Source organism: Zingiber officinale, chromosome 1A (genome assembly GCF_018446385.1).
Source record: "Zingiber officinale cultivar Zhangliang chromosome 1A, Zo_v1.1, whole genome shotgun sequence".
Lineage (NCBI taxonomy): Eukaryota > Viridiplantae > Streptophyta > Magnoliopsida > Zingiberales > Zingiberaceae > Zingiber > Zingiber officinale.
In genome coordinates, this window is record NC_055987.1 from 169190799 (window position 1) to 169208556 (window position 17758).

The 17758-nt window shown below is 46.3% G+C and overlaps 1 protein-coding gene across 1 annotated transcript; it reads left to right on the forward strand.

Moving 5' to 3' along the window:
• The first annotated feature begins 699 nt into the window (after positions 1-699).
• Positions 700-1125, forward strand: LOC122006578. The gene has a single exon (XM_042562136.1). It carries the CDS (start codon positions 700-702, stop codon positions 1123-1125), a length of 426 nt encoding a protein of 141 aa, XP_042418070.1.
• Positions 1126-17758: the final 16633 nt, after the last annotated feature.

Consider the following 17758-nt stretch of genomic DNA (forward strand, 5'->3'; position numbering starts at 1 on the left):
TTCACATTAATCGGAGACCAGTTGTACTATAAGGCTTTCTCCCGACCGCTTCTCAAATGCGTCGGGCTAGAAGACATCGACTACATACTATAGGAGGTATACCAAGGCTCCTGTGGAGGACATCCGGGCAGTTGTTTGCTAGCAAGAAAGATTTTACTGCCTGGATACTTTTGGCCGACCCTTCAGGAGGACGCCGCTCGGACCATATCCACTTGTCTGTCCTGTCAAAAGTACCACAATCTCTCACACCGCCCAACGACAGAAATGAAGACATCCGCGGTATCCTGCCCGTTCGACCAGTGGGGCCTAGACATAGTGGGGCCCTTCCCCATGGCAACTGGTCAACGGAAGTTTTTACTCGTGGCCGTTGATTACTTCTCCAAGTAGGTAGAGGCCGAGCCGCTAGCCAGGATAACCGAACAGATGGTTAATAAGTTCATCTGGCAGCACCTTATTTGTCAGTTCGGCATCCCGCGCCAGCTCATCTCAAACAATGGTAGCCAGTTTGTTGGTCAGCAACTCAGAGATTGGTGCGAAGAATACGACATCCAGCAGGTCTTCACTTCAGTGGCTTACCCCTAGAGCAATGGGCAAGCCAAAGTAGCCAATTGGGAGATCCTGCAGATTCTCCGAGTTCGACTCGACCATGTCGGGGGCAGTTGGGTGGACGCACTTCCAAGCGTATTGTGGGCAATCCGAATGACGCCAAAGGAGGGGGCGTATGTCACACCTTTCCACTTGGTGTATGGGGGTGAGGCAGTCGTTCCCGTCGAAGTCAGAATAGAATATGACCAAGTGCAGCAGTACGACGCGGACAACTCCGAGCGAAGACAACTGGAGCTTGATTTGGTGGATGAGACGCGCGCCAAGGCGGTCACTCACCTGACGGCCTATCGGCAAAGATACAACCGGCGGGTGATCCCCCGATCCTTTCAGGTCGACGACCTAGTATGGAGAAAGGTGAAACCGGTCGGCGATATCGGCAAGCTGGAGGCTCTGTGGGCTGGACTGTTCAAGATCGTGGAGAAGCTCCGTTCAGGAGCTTACTATTTAGAAGATGAAGACGGACGGCGACTGGAATGCCCATGGAGTGCCAACCGTCTCCAGCCGTATCGAGCTGGGTGAAAGGTGCGCCGATGTATTTAGTGTCGTGTATCTCTTCTTTGCCCTACGCCTTTTGACTGCAGGGTTAAAATTGAAAAGCAAAGGATTGCAAGATCATCGCTGAACAGCTGGGCAATTCAGGAGACCGTCGAGCGGCGACGTTAAACGCTAGAGTCGAATTGGCGGCTATAAATACCCGGCCTGAAGACCGTCGAGCGGCGATGTTAAATGCCAGAGCCGAACCGGTGGCTATAAATACCCGGCCTGAAGACCATCGAGCGGCGACGTTAAACGCCAGAGCCAAATCGGTGGCTATAAATACCAAGCCTGAAGACCGTCGAGCGGCGACGTTAAACGCCAGAGCCAAACCGGCGGCTATAAATACCCAGCCTGAAGACCGTCGAGTGACGACATTAAACGCTAGAGCCGAACCGGTGGCTATAAATACTCGTCCTGAAGACCGTCGAGCGGCGACATTAAACGGCAGAGCCAAACCGACGACTATAAATACCCGGCCTGAAGACCGTCGAGCGGTGACGTTAAATGCCAGAGCCGAACCGACAGTTATAAATACCCGGCCTGAAGATCGTCGAGCGACGACTTTAAACGCTAGAGCTGAACCGGCGGCTATAAATACCCGGCCTGAAGACCGTCGAGCAACGATGTTAAACGCCAGAGCCGAACCGACGGTTATAAATACCCAGCCCGAAAATCGTCGAACAACAACGTTAAACCCCAGAGTCGAGCGGCGATTATAAAGCTTCGCCTTCGCATCGTTTCAATCTAACATGGATCCTCTGGAAAGGAGGCGATCATGGACTCGATTGCCGAGCAGCAACTCAAAGATCAAAAGACGAGCCTCTCACGAATTTAATAGCGATCGAGGGAACAGGTAACCCGCTCGGATATACACAGCAAGAGAACAAGCAATGGAAGGCCAGAAAGAGTTCATTAATCAAAGTAGGTCGAACGACGAGTGCATATATTAAAATAGTACGAACGGCAAGAACATATCCAAACGACTTCACTCTAGATAATCAAAGACATCATCAGGGATCGTGGTAAGAAGCTCGGCATGGTCACGGACAGGAATGGAGAAGTCCTCAGGGAGGCGACCCTCTGTCTTCAGATAATTAACCGTGGCAGGTGTTGGAGCAATCCCGATGGTCCGCGGGACCATGTGTTTTGGTGTTTGGGCAAAGGGTTTAAGTTAGGTTCACCCTTGTATTTGATATGTGTATTTGAGTTGTGCAGGTTTGCAGGATACACATGTGACTCAGGTTGATGGCTTCGGGTCCGGTGAAGGATGGAGCATCCGAGGGACCGTGGACAAGGCAGCGAGGACAAGGGCCGAGGGAAGCGACTTCGAGGCATACGCGAAGGATGGAATTGGGGATGAGCCGCGGGCTTGAATGCATCCGAGGGACGAGAGCCAAAGGAAGTAGGCTTGAAGGCAAGAGGTCAAAGTTGCAAATGAAGCGTCAAATGAATCATAAGGGTGAGGGTACGAGTGCATGAGAGATTGTACTCGGAGTAAAATCCTAGTTTTAGGGTTTTACTGTAGCAGTACTGTAGCAGTATTGTAGTAGTTGACTGCATGTTTTAGCAGTCGATTGATGCAGTCGACTGGCAGCGAACAGAATGTCTCTGTTCGCTCGGTTAGTGTGGAATCGAGCCGTTGGGATGTAACGGTCGAATTTCCACAGAGGGCAGTCGACTGCATGTTTTAGCAGTCGACTGGTAGGCGGGGTTTTCCAACCCGCGGCCTATATAACCAAGGCTTGGAAGCTTGGTTATTCCTGACGAAATTAGACTTGGTTAAGATCTAATTAGTAGTCTACAAGTGCTCAAGAGTTTCCCTTGTGTCCAAGAGGTCTTGGTGAGTTTGTGGTGAGGTTTCTCCACCCATAAGGAGGTTTGAGCTAACTGGAGGTCTTCCGTGGAGTAATCCACCGACGGATAGGGATCGTCCACCTTACGGACAGCCGTGGAGTAGGAGCTTTATCTCCGAACCACGTAAATCGACGTGTGTTGGTTTGCTTGCTCATTCTTGTTCTTTGTATTTATATTTAGCTTTCGTATTTGTGTTTGTATTATTTGTATTTTGCTGCGCAACTAATAAATACGTAGAAAGCGATCGATTTGGGGGCGCCGTCTATCCAACCCCCCTTCAAGACGGCCACCGATCACCCAACAAGTGGTATCAGAGTCAGGTTGCTCTCCGTTGGACTAACTGCCAAGGAAGCACAAGATGACCGGCTTGATAGAACCGCCAAAGTTTGAAGAAGGAAGCCTTGGGGACATCACATTTTGGATGATGAAGATGGAAGTCTTCTTCGACACGGATTGGGATACAATGATGGTGATCAAGTACCCATTCGAAGTCCCAAGAGACAAGAAGGGAAAAAGGCTCCGACCATGACATTGGACGGAAGAGCAAACCACACGATCGGAGGCAAATTCAAAGGTAATATCTATATTAATTGATATTTTGATTAGTCATGTGATAAATGGTGTAGGTGAGTATAAGAACACCCATGAGTTGTGGAGCAAGGTTAAGATGGTTCTACAAGAAGAACCTAAACCTACACAAGAGGACGAAGAACCCATTGAGATGAGTCTAGTTGCTCAAGTTGAAGAGGAGCAAACGGAAGTTGAGTCATGCTCAACTTCCAAGGAGGAGAAGGAGGATGAAAAAGCATCGTCAACATCCTCAAGGGTTGAAGAAGAATCCAAGACGGAGGAAGAAGAGATCTTGGAGGTCAACCTAGTGAGCACCTCCACTGAAGCAAAGTCAAAGGACCATATCATTTGCTTCGGTTGCAATGAGAAGGGACACTACAAGAGTAGGTGTCTATTGGGTAAGAAGAAGGTAACTCCTAAATTCAATCAAGTTATTTTGAATACTAACATGGGTTGTAGGAATGAAGAAGGCCAAAGGACGAGAATGTGCATTACATGCTTCACGTGTGGGGAGAAGGGCCACTACCACACAAAATGCCCCAAGAAGAGGGAAATCAAGAAGCTTGCGCATCTAAAGAAATGGGAGAAGAAGAAGAGGAGCTCAAATCAAGGGGGAGCTTCAAGGGTAAGGGAGGTATACCCTAATTTGAAATGCAATTCAAATTTTCATGTTCCCATGCATGCTAGGAGAAATGATTTTGATTATCATTGTATGCCCATGCAAAATTTTGGATTTAAATATCATGATAAGAATAGGGTAAATGTTGATCATAACCCTAGGAGACCTATGCATGATAGACCTAGGAAAGTTAAATTCTCATTACCTAAGGAGAAGAAGGTAATAGAGAACCAAGGCATTAATCCCAAGAAGGGGAGACATATGCCTAGGAAGGCTAGGTCTTGGAATGTCCATGGTGGACATGTTGACTCTAGGGTTAGGAACCTAGAAAGGGAAAATCAAACTTTGAAGTCAAAGCTTAATAATTTGGAGAAATTCCTTAAGAGATTCACTATTGGATCTAAGGGATTAAATATGGTGTTGGGTAGTCAAAGACCCAATAATGATAGATCGGGTTTGGGATACCGATCTAGCACCTCAAAGGCCAAAGAGAGATCATATGCTAGGGTGGCAAATGATCATGGCAAGGGAGGATCATCCAAGGCCAATAAAAAGAAATATGCTAGGGTTGCATATGATTATGGCAAGGATGATGTGTCCAAGGTCAAGAAGATAAGGAGATCTTCTAAGGGACATCATTGTGGTTTGGTCATAATAGATGAGTCACCTAGGGAGGTGGCTAAGGCTAAGAGCTCTAGGGGGAGCTCAAAGAGTCAATTTGGGACCCATGGCCAATGGATCTCAGGTGGATTTTACTTGGGAGTTTAGGTTGGGTCATGGATTGTGTCAAGTGGTTTAGAGACGGATTTGAGTCTCAAACCTAGGAATTTGGCACAATTAGATTGTGTTTCATGCAAGAAATATGACATTGGGGTCCTATAGCATGATAATTAGTTTTGGATGTATAAATGCCATATAAATCAATGCTAGGGATGCATTATGGGTTGACATGGGCAAATACATCAAGAGGAAGCCAAAACTAGGACTTTAGGTCAAGGTTCTATTGAACCATTTAAGCTAGTTTTGGATTTTGTGTCAATCTTGGGATTGGTGATAGATATATTTTTGAATGTATTTTTCCCAAGTAGACATGGATAAAACAGACCTCTCCACAAAATTTGGGGATTTTTGGAGGTCTGTGGAATTATTGGTGCATTTCTGAAAGTGGGTCAGAAATGTTGAAAAAGGCTAAAAAACTGTGCCAGTCGACTGCTAGTTTTAGCAGTCGACTGCACCAGTCGACTGCTAAAACATGCAGTCGACTGGCTGGAAACAGAAGCATTCTGTTCGCTCAACCAGTAGCGACCAGTCGACTGGTACTTCTTGCAGTCGACTGATACCAGTCTGAAATTGTTTTCAGCACTAGATTTTGACCAAGTCAACTCATACAGGTGTATGAAATCCATGGGGGATTAATATATGAGTTTAGGTCAATTTGCATGATAAGTTTTCAACAATTGGGATATTGTTGGAGAACTTTTTGGATGTTAGGCAAAGGGGGAGAAGTAAGGTTTAGTTGGGAAAACCTAGTGCCTTTGCATAGGGGGAGCCTTATAGGTTCTTAAAAAGCCTTATGTGGAAAATCCTAGCTCAATGGGAGTTTAGGTGTAGGGGGAGCCTTGGGATAGGTTCTTAAAAAGCCCTGTGCATTGTTTCGGCAGTGTAAGTCCAAGTGTGTAGCCTTGGCAACGTAAGTTCATTCGGCGGTGTAAGTCCAAGTGTGTAGCCTTGGCAACGTAAGTTCATTTGTCTTAGCATGTTTATTTGCTATATGTTTTCCCTAACTTAAACGTATTGCCAAACACAAAAAAGGGAGAGATTGTTAGAGCAATCCCGATGGTCCGCGGGACCATGTGTTTTGGTGTTTGGGCAAAGGGTTTAAGTTAGGTTCACCCTTGTATTTGATATGTGTATTTGAGTTGTGCAGGTTTGCAGGATACACATGTGACTCGGGTTGATGGCTTCGGGTCCGGTGAAGGATGGAGCATCCGAGGGACCGTGGACAAGGCAGCGAGGACAAGGGCCGAGGGAAGCGACTTCGAGGCATACGCGAAGGATGGAATTGGGGATGAGCCGCGGGCTTGAATGCATCCGAGGGACGAGAGCCAAAGGAAGTAGGCTTGAAGGCAAGAGGTCAAAGCTGTAAATGAAGCGTCAAATGAGTCATAAGGGTGAGGGTACGAGTGCATGAGAGATTGTACTCGGAGTAAAATCCTAGTTTTAGGGTTTTACTGTAGCAGTACTGTAGCGCTACTGTAGCAGTCGACTGCATGTTTTAGCAGTCGACTGGTGCAGTCGACTGGGGCAGTCGACTGGCAGCGAACAGAATGTCTCTGTTCGCTCGGTTAGTGTGGAATCGAGCCGTTGGGATGTAACGGTCGAATTTCCACAAAGGGCAGTCGACTGTATGTTTTAGCAGTCGACTGGTAGGCGGGGTTTTCCAACCCGCGACCTATATAACCAAGGCTTGGAAGCTTGGTTATCCCTGACGAAATTAGACTTGGTTAAGGTCTAATTAGTAGTCTACAAGTGCTCAAGAGTTTCCCTTGTGTCCAAGAGGTCTTGGTGAGGTTTCTCCACCCACAAGGAGGTTTGAGCTAGCCGGAGGTCTTCCGGGGAGTAATCCACCGACGGATAGGGATCGTCCACCTTACGGACAGCCGTGGAGTAGGAGCTTTATCTCCAAACCACGTAAATCGGCGTGTGTTGGTTTGCTTGCTCTTTCTTGTTCTTTTTATTTGTATTTAGCTTTCGTATTTGTGTTTGTATTATTTGTATTCTGCTGCGCAACTAACAAATACGTAGAAAGCGATTGATTTGGGGGCGCCGTCTATCCAACCCCCCTTCAAGCCGGCCACCGATCACCCAACAGCAGGGACAGCCAACTCAAATGCACGGATAAACCGAGCGCAAGCTTTCTCTATGAATTTCTCCGAACGGATATAGTTCTGCCGCATGGCGGCGAACCGGCTAGGCTCTACCTCCTGATATTCTTTAAGGGCGGCTTGAGAGGCTTCAAGAGTGTCCTGAAAGGTCTTCAGGTCACCCTGGAGAGAGATCACCTCCGCCGAGCGCCCAACCTTCTCGCCGGTGAGCAGGTCAGTCAACTCCATGACCCTCTGCGCAAGGGCCCGAGCCTCAGTGTTTTTTATCTCCAGATCGGAGATAGTCGTGTTTTTTCTGGTATTGGCTTACTCGATCTTTTTGTCATATGTCTTAACCTCGGTCTTGAGCCGATCCACCATAGTCTGCAGGCCAGAACATTTATGCTGCTCGACCTCCAGCAGTCTCTTGGTCTTGTCAAGGTCCGCCTTCAACTCGACATAAGAGGGGCCTGGAGGGGGAGCCCCACCAGAAACCTTAAGCTTCTTGAATTCCTCCTCTAAAAACGCTAGGTGGTTGCTTACCGCAATGCTTTCCACCCAATACTGCAACAAGATCAGAGGGGGAAAAGTCAGTGCCGAACGGAAATGAAAAAGTGGAGGTTATGATGAGAGTTACCCCGGTGGCCTGTTGTATGTGGCTATTGCCGAGCAGCCCCAGGGGCATCAGAGCAATGCGCGCCCGAGCGTCCTCCCAGACCTTCTCCAGGGGTCCCCGGATGGTTATTTGGTGTTCGGGACTCGTCGGTCATGCGACCGCCTGCAGATATTCCTCTATCGGTAGGTGGAGTATAGTCTTGATAATCCTGCTCCCGCCCGGGGTAAATTGAGCAGACGCTGAAGGGGCAGAGGACTGGCCAATCGGATCAAAATGGATAAGAGATTGTCTGATTTTTCGTTGAGCAGGAGGGAGTGAGCTAAGGGGTTAGACAACGATGGGATCAAAAGGCCAATCGCCCTGAGAGGGGGTCCAGTCGGAAGATAGTGCTTCCACCGTCGCATGAGCCAACGGAGGGGGAATGTCCTGTTGGAACCCCAAGGTTGTTTTGGTGTGAACAACAAGTTAAGTTAGGTCCTGCATTGTTTCTAACCTTGTGTCTAAGTGTGCAGGAGCTTAGGAGCACATGTACTCGAGCTGAAGACGCAGCTAGCGAGAAAGATGGCATGCGGTGCGTCCGAGGGACGAGGCGCTGCGGAAGAGTACACCGGCGGACGAGAAGGAAGCGCGCGCGGTGGTTCTGAGGGATGAAAGCCGGAGCGGAAGATTGCTCGGGGAGCAAGAGACGCAGCTAGCGCGAAGGTTGGCACGGGGTGCGACCGAGGGACGAAGACTGCGGATGAGTACGTTGGTGGATGAGAAGGAACACGTGGCAATTTCGAGGGACGAGAAGCCGGAGGGAAGCACGCTCGAGAAGACCGGAAGTTGGGTTCGGGTGAGCCCTTTTCCGGATGGCAGAGATCACCCAAGCGAGCGGATCCGGAGCAGAAGACCCGGACCGAGACAGGGACTTAACGGAGAAGTGGTCCCGGACAAAAAGTCAACCACAGTTGACTTTTTGCTCCGGGGCGCCCGGAGCTGTCCGGGGCGCCCGGAATGCTTCCGGGCGCCAGGAGCTTGTAGGACCATTGGGCCAGCTAGAAGGGTTGGTAAATAACCTGTCAATTAAAAACAAACAATCCTTCCTCGAACGATTAAGCTAACACTTGTAAAATGAATTAAGCAGATAAATAGAAGCATAAAAGAAAAGATGAGGCATCAGATGTTTACTTGGTTACAACCGATGTGGTTGTTAATCCAAGGAAGATTAAGCTCAAAAACTCCTTCAGGCGGAGAAGCCTCTTACAGCGTTTAGGCACAGAAAACAGAAGCTTAACTACAACTAAAGTATACAAGTGTTTGGAAATAGAATGATTGTTACTGTTTCTGAACTGATGATTAGCTTCTGGACCAAGGCTATATTTATAGCCTTGGTCGGGGCGCCTGGAAGGGTTCCGGGCACCCTGGGGGGATAAAAGTTTATCCCCCAACGTTCAGATCGCGTAAATCGCGATCTTGGTCAAAATCAGGGTCCGGGCGCCCCGGAGCCCAAAGTCAACAGCTGTTGACTTTTTCGTCCGGGACCTCTTCTCTGGTTCAGTCCCGCCTCGGTCCGGTTCTTCTCCTCCGCCACTTGGGTGATCTCGCCATCCGAAAAGGGCTCACCCAACCCAACTTCCGGTCTTCTCGAGCGGGCTTCCTCCGGCTTCTGAATTGCAGCGTGTTTCCTTCTCGTCCGCCAACGCATTCGGCTCTCTCCCCTGCCGACCTTCTCGCTAGTCGCATCTCTTGCTCCCGAGCAATCTTCCGCCGTCCCTCGGAACCACCGCGCTTCCTTCTCGTCCGCCAGCGTACTCAGCACCTCGTCCCTCGGATTGCCATCCTTCTGCTCGAGTACCTGTGCTCCTAAGCTCCTACACACTTAGACACAAGGTTAGAAACAACGCAGGACCTAACTTAACTTGTTGATCACACCAAAACAACCTTGGGGTTCCAACAATCTCTCCCTTTTTGGTGTGATCAACCCAAGTTAAGCTAGGGTTACAAATAGACATAGAATAAAAACAATTTATTGCAATAACATGTAACATGATAGAAAAAAAATTGAATTTCAAAAAATTTCAAATTTTAATTGTCAATTTTCTACCTCCCCCTAGACTTATACTTTCCCTTCTCCCCCTTTGATCACAATAAAAATGGAGTTTCAAGAAAAACAATCTAAGGGTTTGACACAAAAAAAAATTATAGAAATCTATTTCAATGTTTTTCGGAGAAAAAATATATCCAAGTTAAAAAAAATTCTAAGTCAAAGAATGACTTTTGAAAAATTTCTAAGTTTTCACCAAAAATAAATCTTTCTAAGCCCAAAAATTTATGCAAGAAAATTTAAGAAAATTGATAGCATTAAAAAAAAATTCTATGCATTTATTTATTTATACTGATACTTATATCAGCAAGTTTTAAATTTCCATTTCAATTTTTCATAACTTCTCAAATTACACTTTTTCAAATTTAAAGCCACAGATATTAAACATGCAATAATTTGTATCATGTTAATTTCTATTATTTTTTGAATTTCAACTTCACAAAAATATTCAAATAGCATAGATTCTAACTTGATAAAATTTTTCGACAATATAAAAAATTCTTTCGGCAATGTGCAAAATTCGTTCGAAAGAATATTTTATAATTTGCAAGAATTTTTTTAACAACAAAAATTCTAATTTACAGGAATCTATTAACAATAGATTTCTTAATCCGAAACACCTTTTCGGTGACTCAATTTCTAAATCGCAAAATTCTTTCGAGAGAGTGATTTGTAATTCAAAAAATTCTTCTAATTTGCATAATTCTTTTGTCAAAATATTTTTAACTTTGCAAATTTCTTTTGATAATATTTCTAATTTGAAAGACAAATTTGACAATTGATTTTCTAATTCAAAAAACTTTTTCGGTAATTCAATTTTTAAATCACAAAAATCTTCAGGTAATTTTTCTATTGAATTAACCGGTTGTTCAGAAGGTAGAGACTATACCTTACTTACCTCGTTGGTCATTGGTTCTCCCCCTGTTGAATTAGTTTCTTTCGAAGATTCTCCTCCTTCATCGATCTCGGGATGTACTTCGGCTGTTGGGGTTGTCTCAGTAATTTCTTCCGTCTCGGATTCTTCTGATGACGGCTCGATGTCTATTGAGGGGACGGCTTCAATCGGTTCTTCGTAGAGTTTTAAGAACTTTTCCCAAAGTTCTTTTGCGCTGTTGTATTCGCCAACTCTATCAAAGTCTTCGTTTGGTATTGCGGTTAAAATGTGAAACTCTGCCCGACCGTTTGCCATTGACTCGTCACGTTGCTTCTTGTTCCATAGGCGTAGATCGAGTTCTTCTCCATTCGTTGTCTTTGGTGCTTCATAACCTGTTTTCATTATTAGAGAAATACCAATATCAGAGTTAAGAAATACCGTCATTTGTTGCTTCCAAGAAGCAAGCTCCCCCTCGAATGCTGATGGGTAGTCGCTAGCTCCGACCATTGTTTTGTTGCTTCAGACGGCGGTTAGTCCTTCTAAGGCGTACTCGGCTCTGATTCCACTTGTAGGACCGTTGGGCCGGCTAGAAGGGTTGGTAAATAACCTGTCAATTAAAAACAAACAACCCTTCCTCGAACGATTAAGCTAACACTTGTAAAATGAATTAAGCAGATAAATAGAAGCATAAAAGAAAAGATGAGGCACCAGATGTTTACTTGGTTACAACCGATGTGGTTGTTAATCCAAGGAAGATTAAGCTCAAAAACTCCTTCAGGCGGAGAAGCCTCTTACAGTGTTTAGGCACAGAAAACAGAAGCTTAACTACAACTAAAGTATACAAGTGTTTGGAAATAGAATGATTGTTACTGCTTCTGAACTGATGATTAGCTTCTGGACCAAGGCTATATTTATAGCCTTGGTCGGGGCGCCTGGAAGGGTTCCGGGCGCCCTGGGGGGATAAAAGTTTATCTCCCAACGTTCAGATCGCGTAAATCGTGATCTTGGTCAAAATCAAGGTCCGGGCGCCTCGGAGCCCAAAGTCAACAGTCGTTGACTTTTTCGTCTGGGACCTCTTCTCTGGTTCAGTCCCGCCTCGGTCCGGTTCTTCTCCTCCGGATCCGCTCACTTGGGTGATCTCTGCCATCCGGAAAAGGGCTCACCCGAACCCAACTTTCGGTCTTCTCGAGCGGGCTTCCCTCCGGCTTCTCGTCCCTCGGAATTGCCGCGTGTTTCCTTCTCGTCCGCCAGCGTACTCATCCGAAGTCTTCGTCCCTCGGTCGTCGACCTTCTCGCTAGCTGCGTCTCTTGCTCCCCGAGCAATCTTCCGCTCCGGCTTTCGTCCCTCGGAACCACCGCACGCTTCCTTCTCGTCCGCCGGTGTACTCTTCCGGAGCACCTCGTCCCTCGGACTACCGTCCTTCTCGCTAGCTGCGTCTTCTGCTCGAGTACCTGTGCTCCTAAGCTCCTACACACTTAGACACAAGGTTAGAAACAATGCAGGACCTAACTTAACTTGTTGATCACACCAAAACAACCTTGGGGTTCCAACAGAGCTGTCCGGGGCGCAGCTCCGGGCGCCCGGAATGCTTCCGGGCGCCCGGAATGCTTCCGGGCGCCCGGACCATGATTTTGACCAGGATTGTGATTTTCTCGATCTGAACGTTGGGGATAAAATTTTATCCCCCTGGGGGTGCCCGGAACCCCTTCCAGGCACCCGGACCAGTACTATAAATATAGTACTGATCCGCACATTAAACAATAACAACGAACTCATTACTTGTAAATCCAGTGCTTGCACGCTTTCTTTTAGTCTAAGCTTCTTTCTTTTTGCGCTTCATTGTTATACGAGGCTTCTCCGCCTGAAGGAGTATTCTAGTGCTTTCAACATCCTTGGATTAACAACCACATTGGTTGCAACCAAGTAAACCTTTTGTGCCTCATTTTATTTATGCTTTCAATTTATTCGCTTAGCTTATTTATGCAAGTGTCAGCCTAAAGAGTTCGAGGAGGGTCTGTCTATTTTTGCTTTGCAGGATATCCAATCCCCTCCTAGCCAGCCCAACGGTCTCACAAGTGGTATCAGAGCTGAGACGCCTCAGAAGGACTAACCGCCGTCTGAAGCAACAAAACGATGGCCGGAGCTAGCGACTACCCACCAACATTCGAGGGGGAGTTTGCCTCTTGGAGGCAAAGAATGGAGGTATATCTAAACTTAGATGTTGGTATTGTTTTAATAATGAAATCTGGTTATGAAGAACCGAAGAACACGAACGAAGAAAGACTCGATCTACGCCTCTGGAACAAAAAGCAGCGTAACGAATCGATGGCAAATGGACGGGCAGAATTTCATCTCCTAACCGTGATACCAAATGAAGATCTCAAAAGAATCGGCGAATACAACGACGCAAAAGAACTTTGGGAAAAGTTCTTGAAGCTCTACGAAGAACCTTCAGAAGCTGACACCTCAATAGATACCGAGCCACCAACAGAAGAGTCCGAAATCGAGGTAAGTACTACAACAGCCGAAGTACATCCCGAGATCGATGAAGGGGGAGAATCTTCGGAAGAAAGCAACTCGATAGGGGGAGAGTCAACTGCCGAAAAGGTAAGTGAGGTATGGTCTCCACCCTCTGAACCTTTAGTTAAATCAATTCAAAAGTTGCTTGAAACTAAAAAGTTGCTTGATAATTTTTGCGAATTAAAAATCGAATCATCGAAAGAGTTTTTCGGTTTACCAATTATTTTGAAAGAATTTTCTAAATTACAAAATACTTTGACAAAAGAATGTTGCAAGTTAGAAATTTTATCAAAAGACTTTTGTGAATTGCAAAACATTGTTTCGAAAAAATTATGCAAATTAGAAATATTGTCGAAAACATTCTTTGAATTACAAATTACTTTCTCGAAAGAGTTTTGCGAATTAAAAACTAAAATATTATTAAATGATTATGAGTTAAAAGATTTTTGCAAGTCAGAATTTTTGTCAAATTCTTGCAAATTAAAAAATATTCTTTCGAACGAATTTTGCACATTTCCGAAAGAACTTTTTATATTGTCGAAAAATTTTATCAAGTTAAAATATATGCTGTTGAGATATTTCTATGAAATAGAAATTCAAAAAATTAACATGATACAAATTTCTGCATGTTTAATATTTATGGCTTTAAATATAAAAAAGGTTGAGTTAAGAAGTTCTGATAAATTAAAATGGAAATTTAAATCTTGTTGATAAAAAGTATTAGAACAAAAATAAATAAATAAATGCAAAGAAAATGTTTTCTTAAACATTATCAATGTTTTTATTTTTCTTGTATAGAGTTTTTGGGCTTAGAAAGTTTTTTTAATAAGGAAAAACTAAAAATTTTTTAAAAGTTACTTTTGACTTGGAAATTTAAATGTCTGACAGTAACTTAATAATAAATTTCTCAAATTTAACTTAAAATTATTTTTGAAAATTTTGAAATTGATTCTATGAAAATTATTCAAAGTGCTAAAAAAAAATTCTAAAAGTTTTTAAAGTTTTTGACTTAGAAATGTTTTTTTCTTAAAGATAAATTTTCAAAATTTTCTAAGTCTGTATCCCTTAGAGTTTTTCTTTGTATCTCATTTTTTTTTATGATCAAAGAGGGAGAAGAGGAAAGTATAAGTCTAGGGGGAGGTAGAAATTGAAAATTATTTTTTTTTTGAAATCTAATTTTTCTATCTTGTTGCATGTTATATAAACTGTTTAATTTTATGTCTATTTTTGACCCTAACTTAACTTGGGTTGATCACACCAAAAAGGGGGAGATTGTTGGAACCCCAAGGTTGTTTTGGTGTGAACAACAAGTTAAGTTAGGTCCTGCGTTGTTTCTAACCTTGTGTCTAAGTGTGCAGGAGCTTAGGAGCACAGGTACTCGAGTGGAAGACGCAGCTAGCGAGAAGGACGGCACGCGGTGCGTCCGAGGGACGAGGCGCTGTGGAAGAGTACACCGGCAGACGAGAAGGAGTATGAAAGCCGGAGCGGAAGATTGCTCGGGGAGCAAGAGACGCAGCTAGCGCGAAGGTCGGCACAGGGTGCGACTGAGGGACGAAGACTGCGGATGAGTACGCTGGTGGATGAGAAGGAACACGTGGCAATTTCGAGGGACGAGAAGCCGGAGGGAAGCACGCTCGAGAAGACCGAAAGTTGGGTTCGGGTGAGCCCTTTTCCAGATGGGAGAGATCACCCAAGCGAGCGGATCCGGAGCAAAAGACCCGGACCGAGACGGGGACTTAACGGAGAAGTGGTTCCGAACAAAAAGTCAACTATAGTTGACTTTTTGTTCCGAGGCGCCCGGAGCTGTTCGAGGCGCCCGGAATGCTTCCGGGTGCCCGGACCATGATTTTGACCAGGATTGCGATTTTCGCGATCTGAACGTTGGGGATAAAATTTTATCCCCCTGGGGGCGTCCGGAACTCCTTCCAGGCGCCCGGACCAGTACTATAAATATAGTACTGATCCGCACATTAAACAATAATAACGAACTCATTACTTGTAAATCCAGTGCTTGCACGCTTTCTTTTAGTCTAAGCTTCTTTCTTTTTGCGCTTCATTGTTGTACGAGACTTCTCCGCCTGAAGGAGTATTCTAGTGCTTTCAACATCCTTGGATTAACAACCATATCGGTTGTAACCAAGTAAACCTTTTGTGCCTCGTTTTATTTATGCTTTCAATTTATTCGCTTAACTTATTTATGCAAGTGTCAACCTAAAGAGTTCGAGGAGGGTCTGTCTATTTTTGCTTTGCAGGATATCCAATCCCCTCCTAGCCGGCCCAACGGTCTTACATGTCCGTCTGCTCGAACACATGTACAGCTGAGGTAGCCGAGCGGGTTGGTGTGCCCGTTCGACGACGTTTGCGCCCAGACAGCAGAATTTCATCACCAGAAGACCCTCCCTCCTCGGTCTAAATGGCTGGTTGAGTACCTGACAGGGCGGTCTCTCCCGCCGCCTCGTTAGTTGCGGTCCGATCGACAGACGCATCGCTCGTCGTCTGCGCCTCTTCGCTCTAGCCTTCATGAGTGCCGACCGGAGTGAGGCCGAGTTTCTCCGTCTCCTTCGTTGCAGCTGCCTCTATCTCGGCAACCTTGAGTTTGAGCATGCCGAGCGCCACCGACTTCATTATAGTGGCAATTGGAAGAAAGAAAGAAGAAATCAGTTAGACCCAAAGAAAAAAGGAGAAAGTTATTTCTAACTAGGGCCGCCCGGAAGCCTCGTTCGGGGTCGGATTTAAGCCGAACATATACATCATTCCTTCGTGGAGCAGCTTATGGATATCCAGCTTTAGCCCAGCCAGCAGGTTGGCTGCATGGAGGTAGGCGGGCTCGGTCCTATATCACTTCAGGTCAGGCTGGGTAGGCAGAGCGGTCTGCCATCGGGTCTGGAAGGGAGGTGGTTCGGGGAATCACGAGAAGAAGAAGTAATTCTTCCAATGCTTATTGGAGGATGACATGTAATCAAAGAAGACGAGGCCGATCTGAGACTGAAACAAAAAGGTTCCTAACTCGGACTACTTCGGATAATAAAAGTAATGGAAAACTTGAGGCTTTAGAGGAATGTTGTGCACTCGGAAAAACACAATTACACCGCACAGTAGCCGAAAGGAGTTAGGGACAAGTTGGGCGAGCGGAATGCGAAAGTAGTTGCAGACCTCTATCATGAACGGGTGGATGGGAAATCGAAGGTCCGCTACGAATTGGTCTCGAAAAAAGGTGACAGTGTCGGCCGGCGAGTTGTGGGGTCGGGCGGACGACTCGGCTAAAACTAGCTCATGGTCGGGGGAAAGATTGAAAGCACTTATCAGGCCGGCAGCGTCACCTGAGTCGAACCGACTCTCCATGTTGTGGTACTAGAGGCCGGTAGAAGGGTCAGAGGAACTGGCAATGGCCGGAAAACGAAAAGCACGGTGGTTTAACCAGTGGGATCAACGATAAAAGGTCGACAAGGACAGAAAGAACATACAAGAAGGAGAGCCAAAGCATGAAGGAATGCTACGACAAGGTAGAGCAACGAAGAAGCTTACAAGAAAGTGAAACGCAAAGGAGAAGCGTGCCGAGAGTTCGCCGGAACGCCAAAGGAACAGGTCGCGGGAGCACTGGGAATGAAAGAAGTCGCCAAAGCACGAAGGCAGCAACAATGGAATAGAAGTCGACCTCGAGGTTTTATAGAAGTTGAGCTCGGTCGGTCGGAGCCGTCTGATCTAGGTCACAGGGATCGAGGCTTGCATCCGACCGTGGAATTCAAACCGCCGCATGTCCTATCATGGCAGACGCCCCCGTCGTACGATGACGGCGGCAGCACCACATGGTGTCAGGTTACAGGGCGGCATTTAATGGAGGCCATTACTCGGCGTGGTCGCGTGCTCGGTTTTAATGACAGGGATTTGCATGAATTTCGAGGAGATTTCGATGATGACAGCTTTGACCACAAGCAGACCCGAACAGGGAGCGATAAGATTAACAAGCACTGGCGCACTCCTTGCCAAGCAGCCAACAAAGGTTCGGCCAAGCGGATAGCTCAAGCCCACTTGGGCCGCTTCAGCATCACTTCCGATCGGCCGGCAAAGCACTAATCCAATTTGTCCAGTCAGTCGGACTTATAGTCTCCTTCGACTAGACTTGAAGGGGAGGCATGTGATCTAGGGGTAAAATGGGACCCAAATGGTAGAGGGGCCAATGACACATGGGGGTCAGAGGCAGCACGGTCAACATCCCGGGCTCGGCCGAGTGGTAGGCGTACTGACCAGGCGGTAGCGCAACAGCCCAGCTCAACGCTGGGTTTCCGACGCTCAGGGGCCGAGCGGAGTCCTCGCTCGGCCGGGCGATGGACATTGCTCGACTACGCATGGTGTGGCGTGAGCAGGATGAAGCACTAGGGGGCGAGCGGGCCTCCCACTCGGCTCGGTGACTCCCTCAGCAGTATGGGGCACAACCGAGCAGACCCCCACTTAGTCTTATAGACGACAAGATGAGCAGGAGGGAATATCTTCCTCGGGGCAAGAGTCATTGATAAGTGGCATGGTTGGCGGCACGGTCGGGCAGAGAATCGTACGATAGAAGCCTCCACTGTCATGTCAGGGATATGTCGTTCTATTAAGGTATAGCGTCAT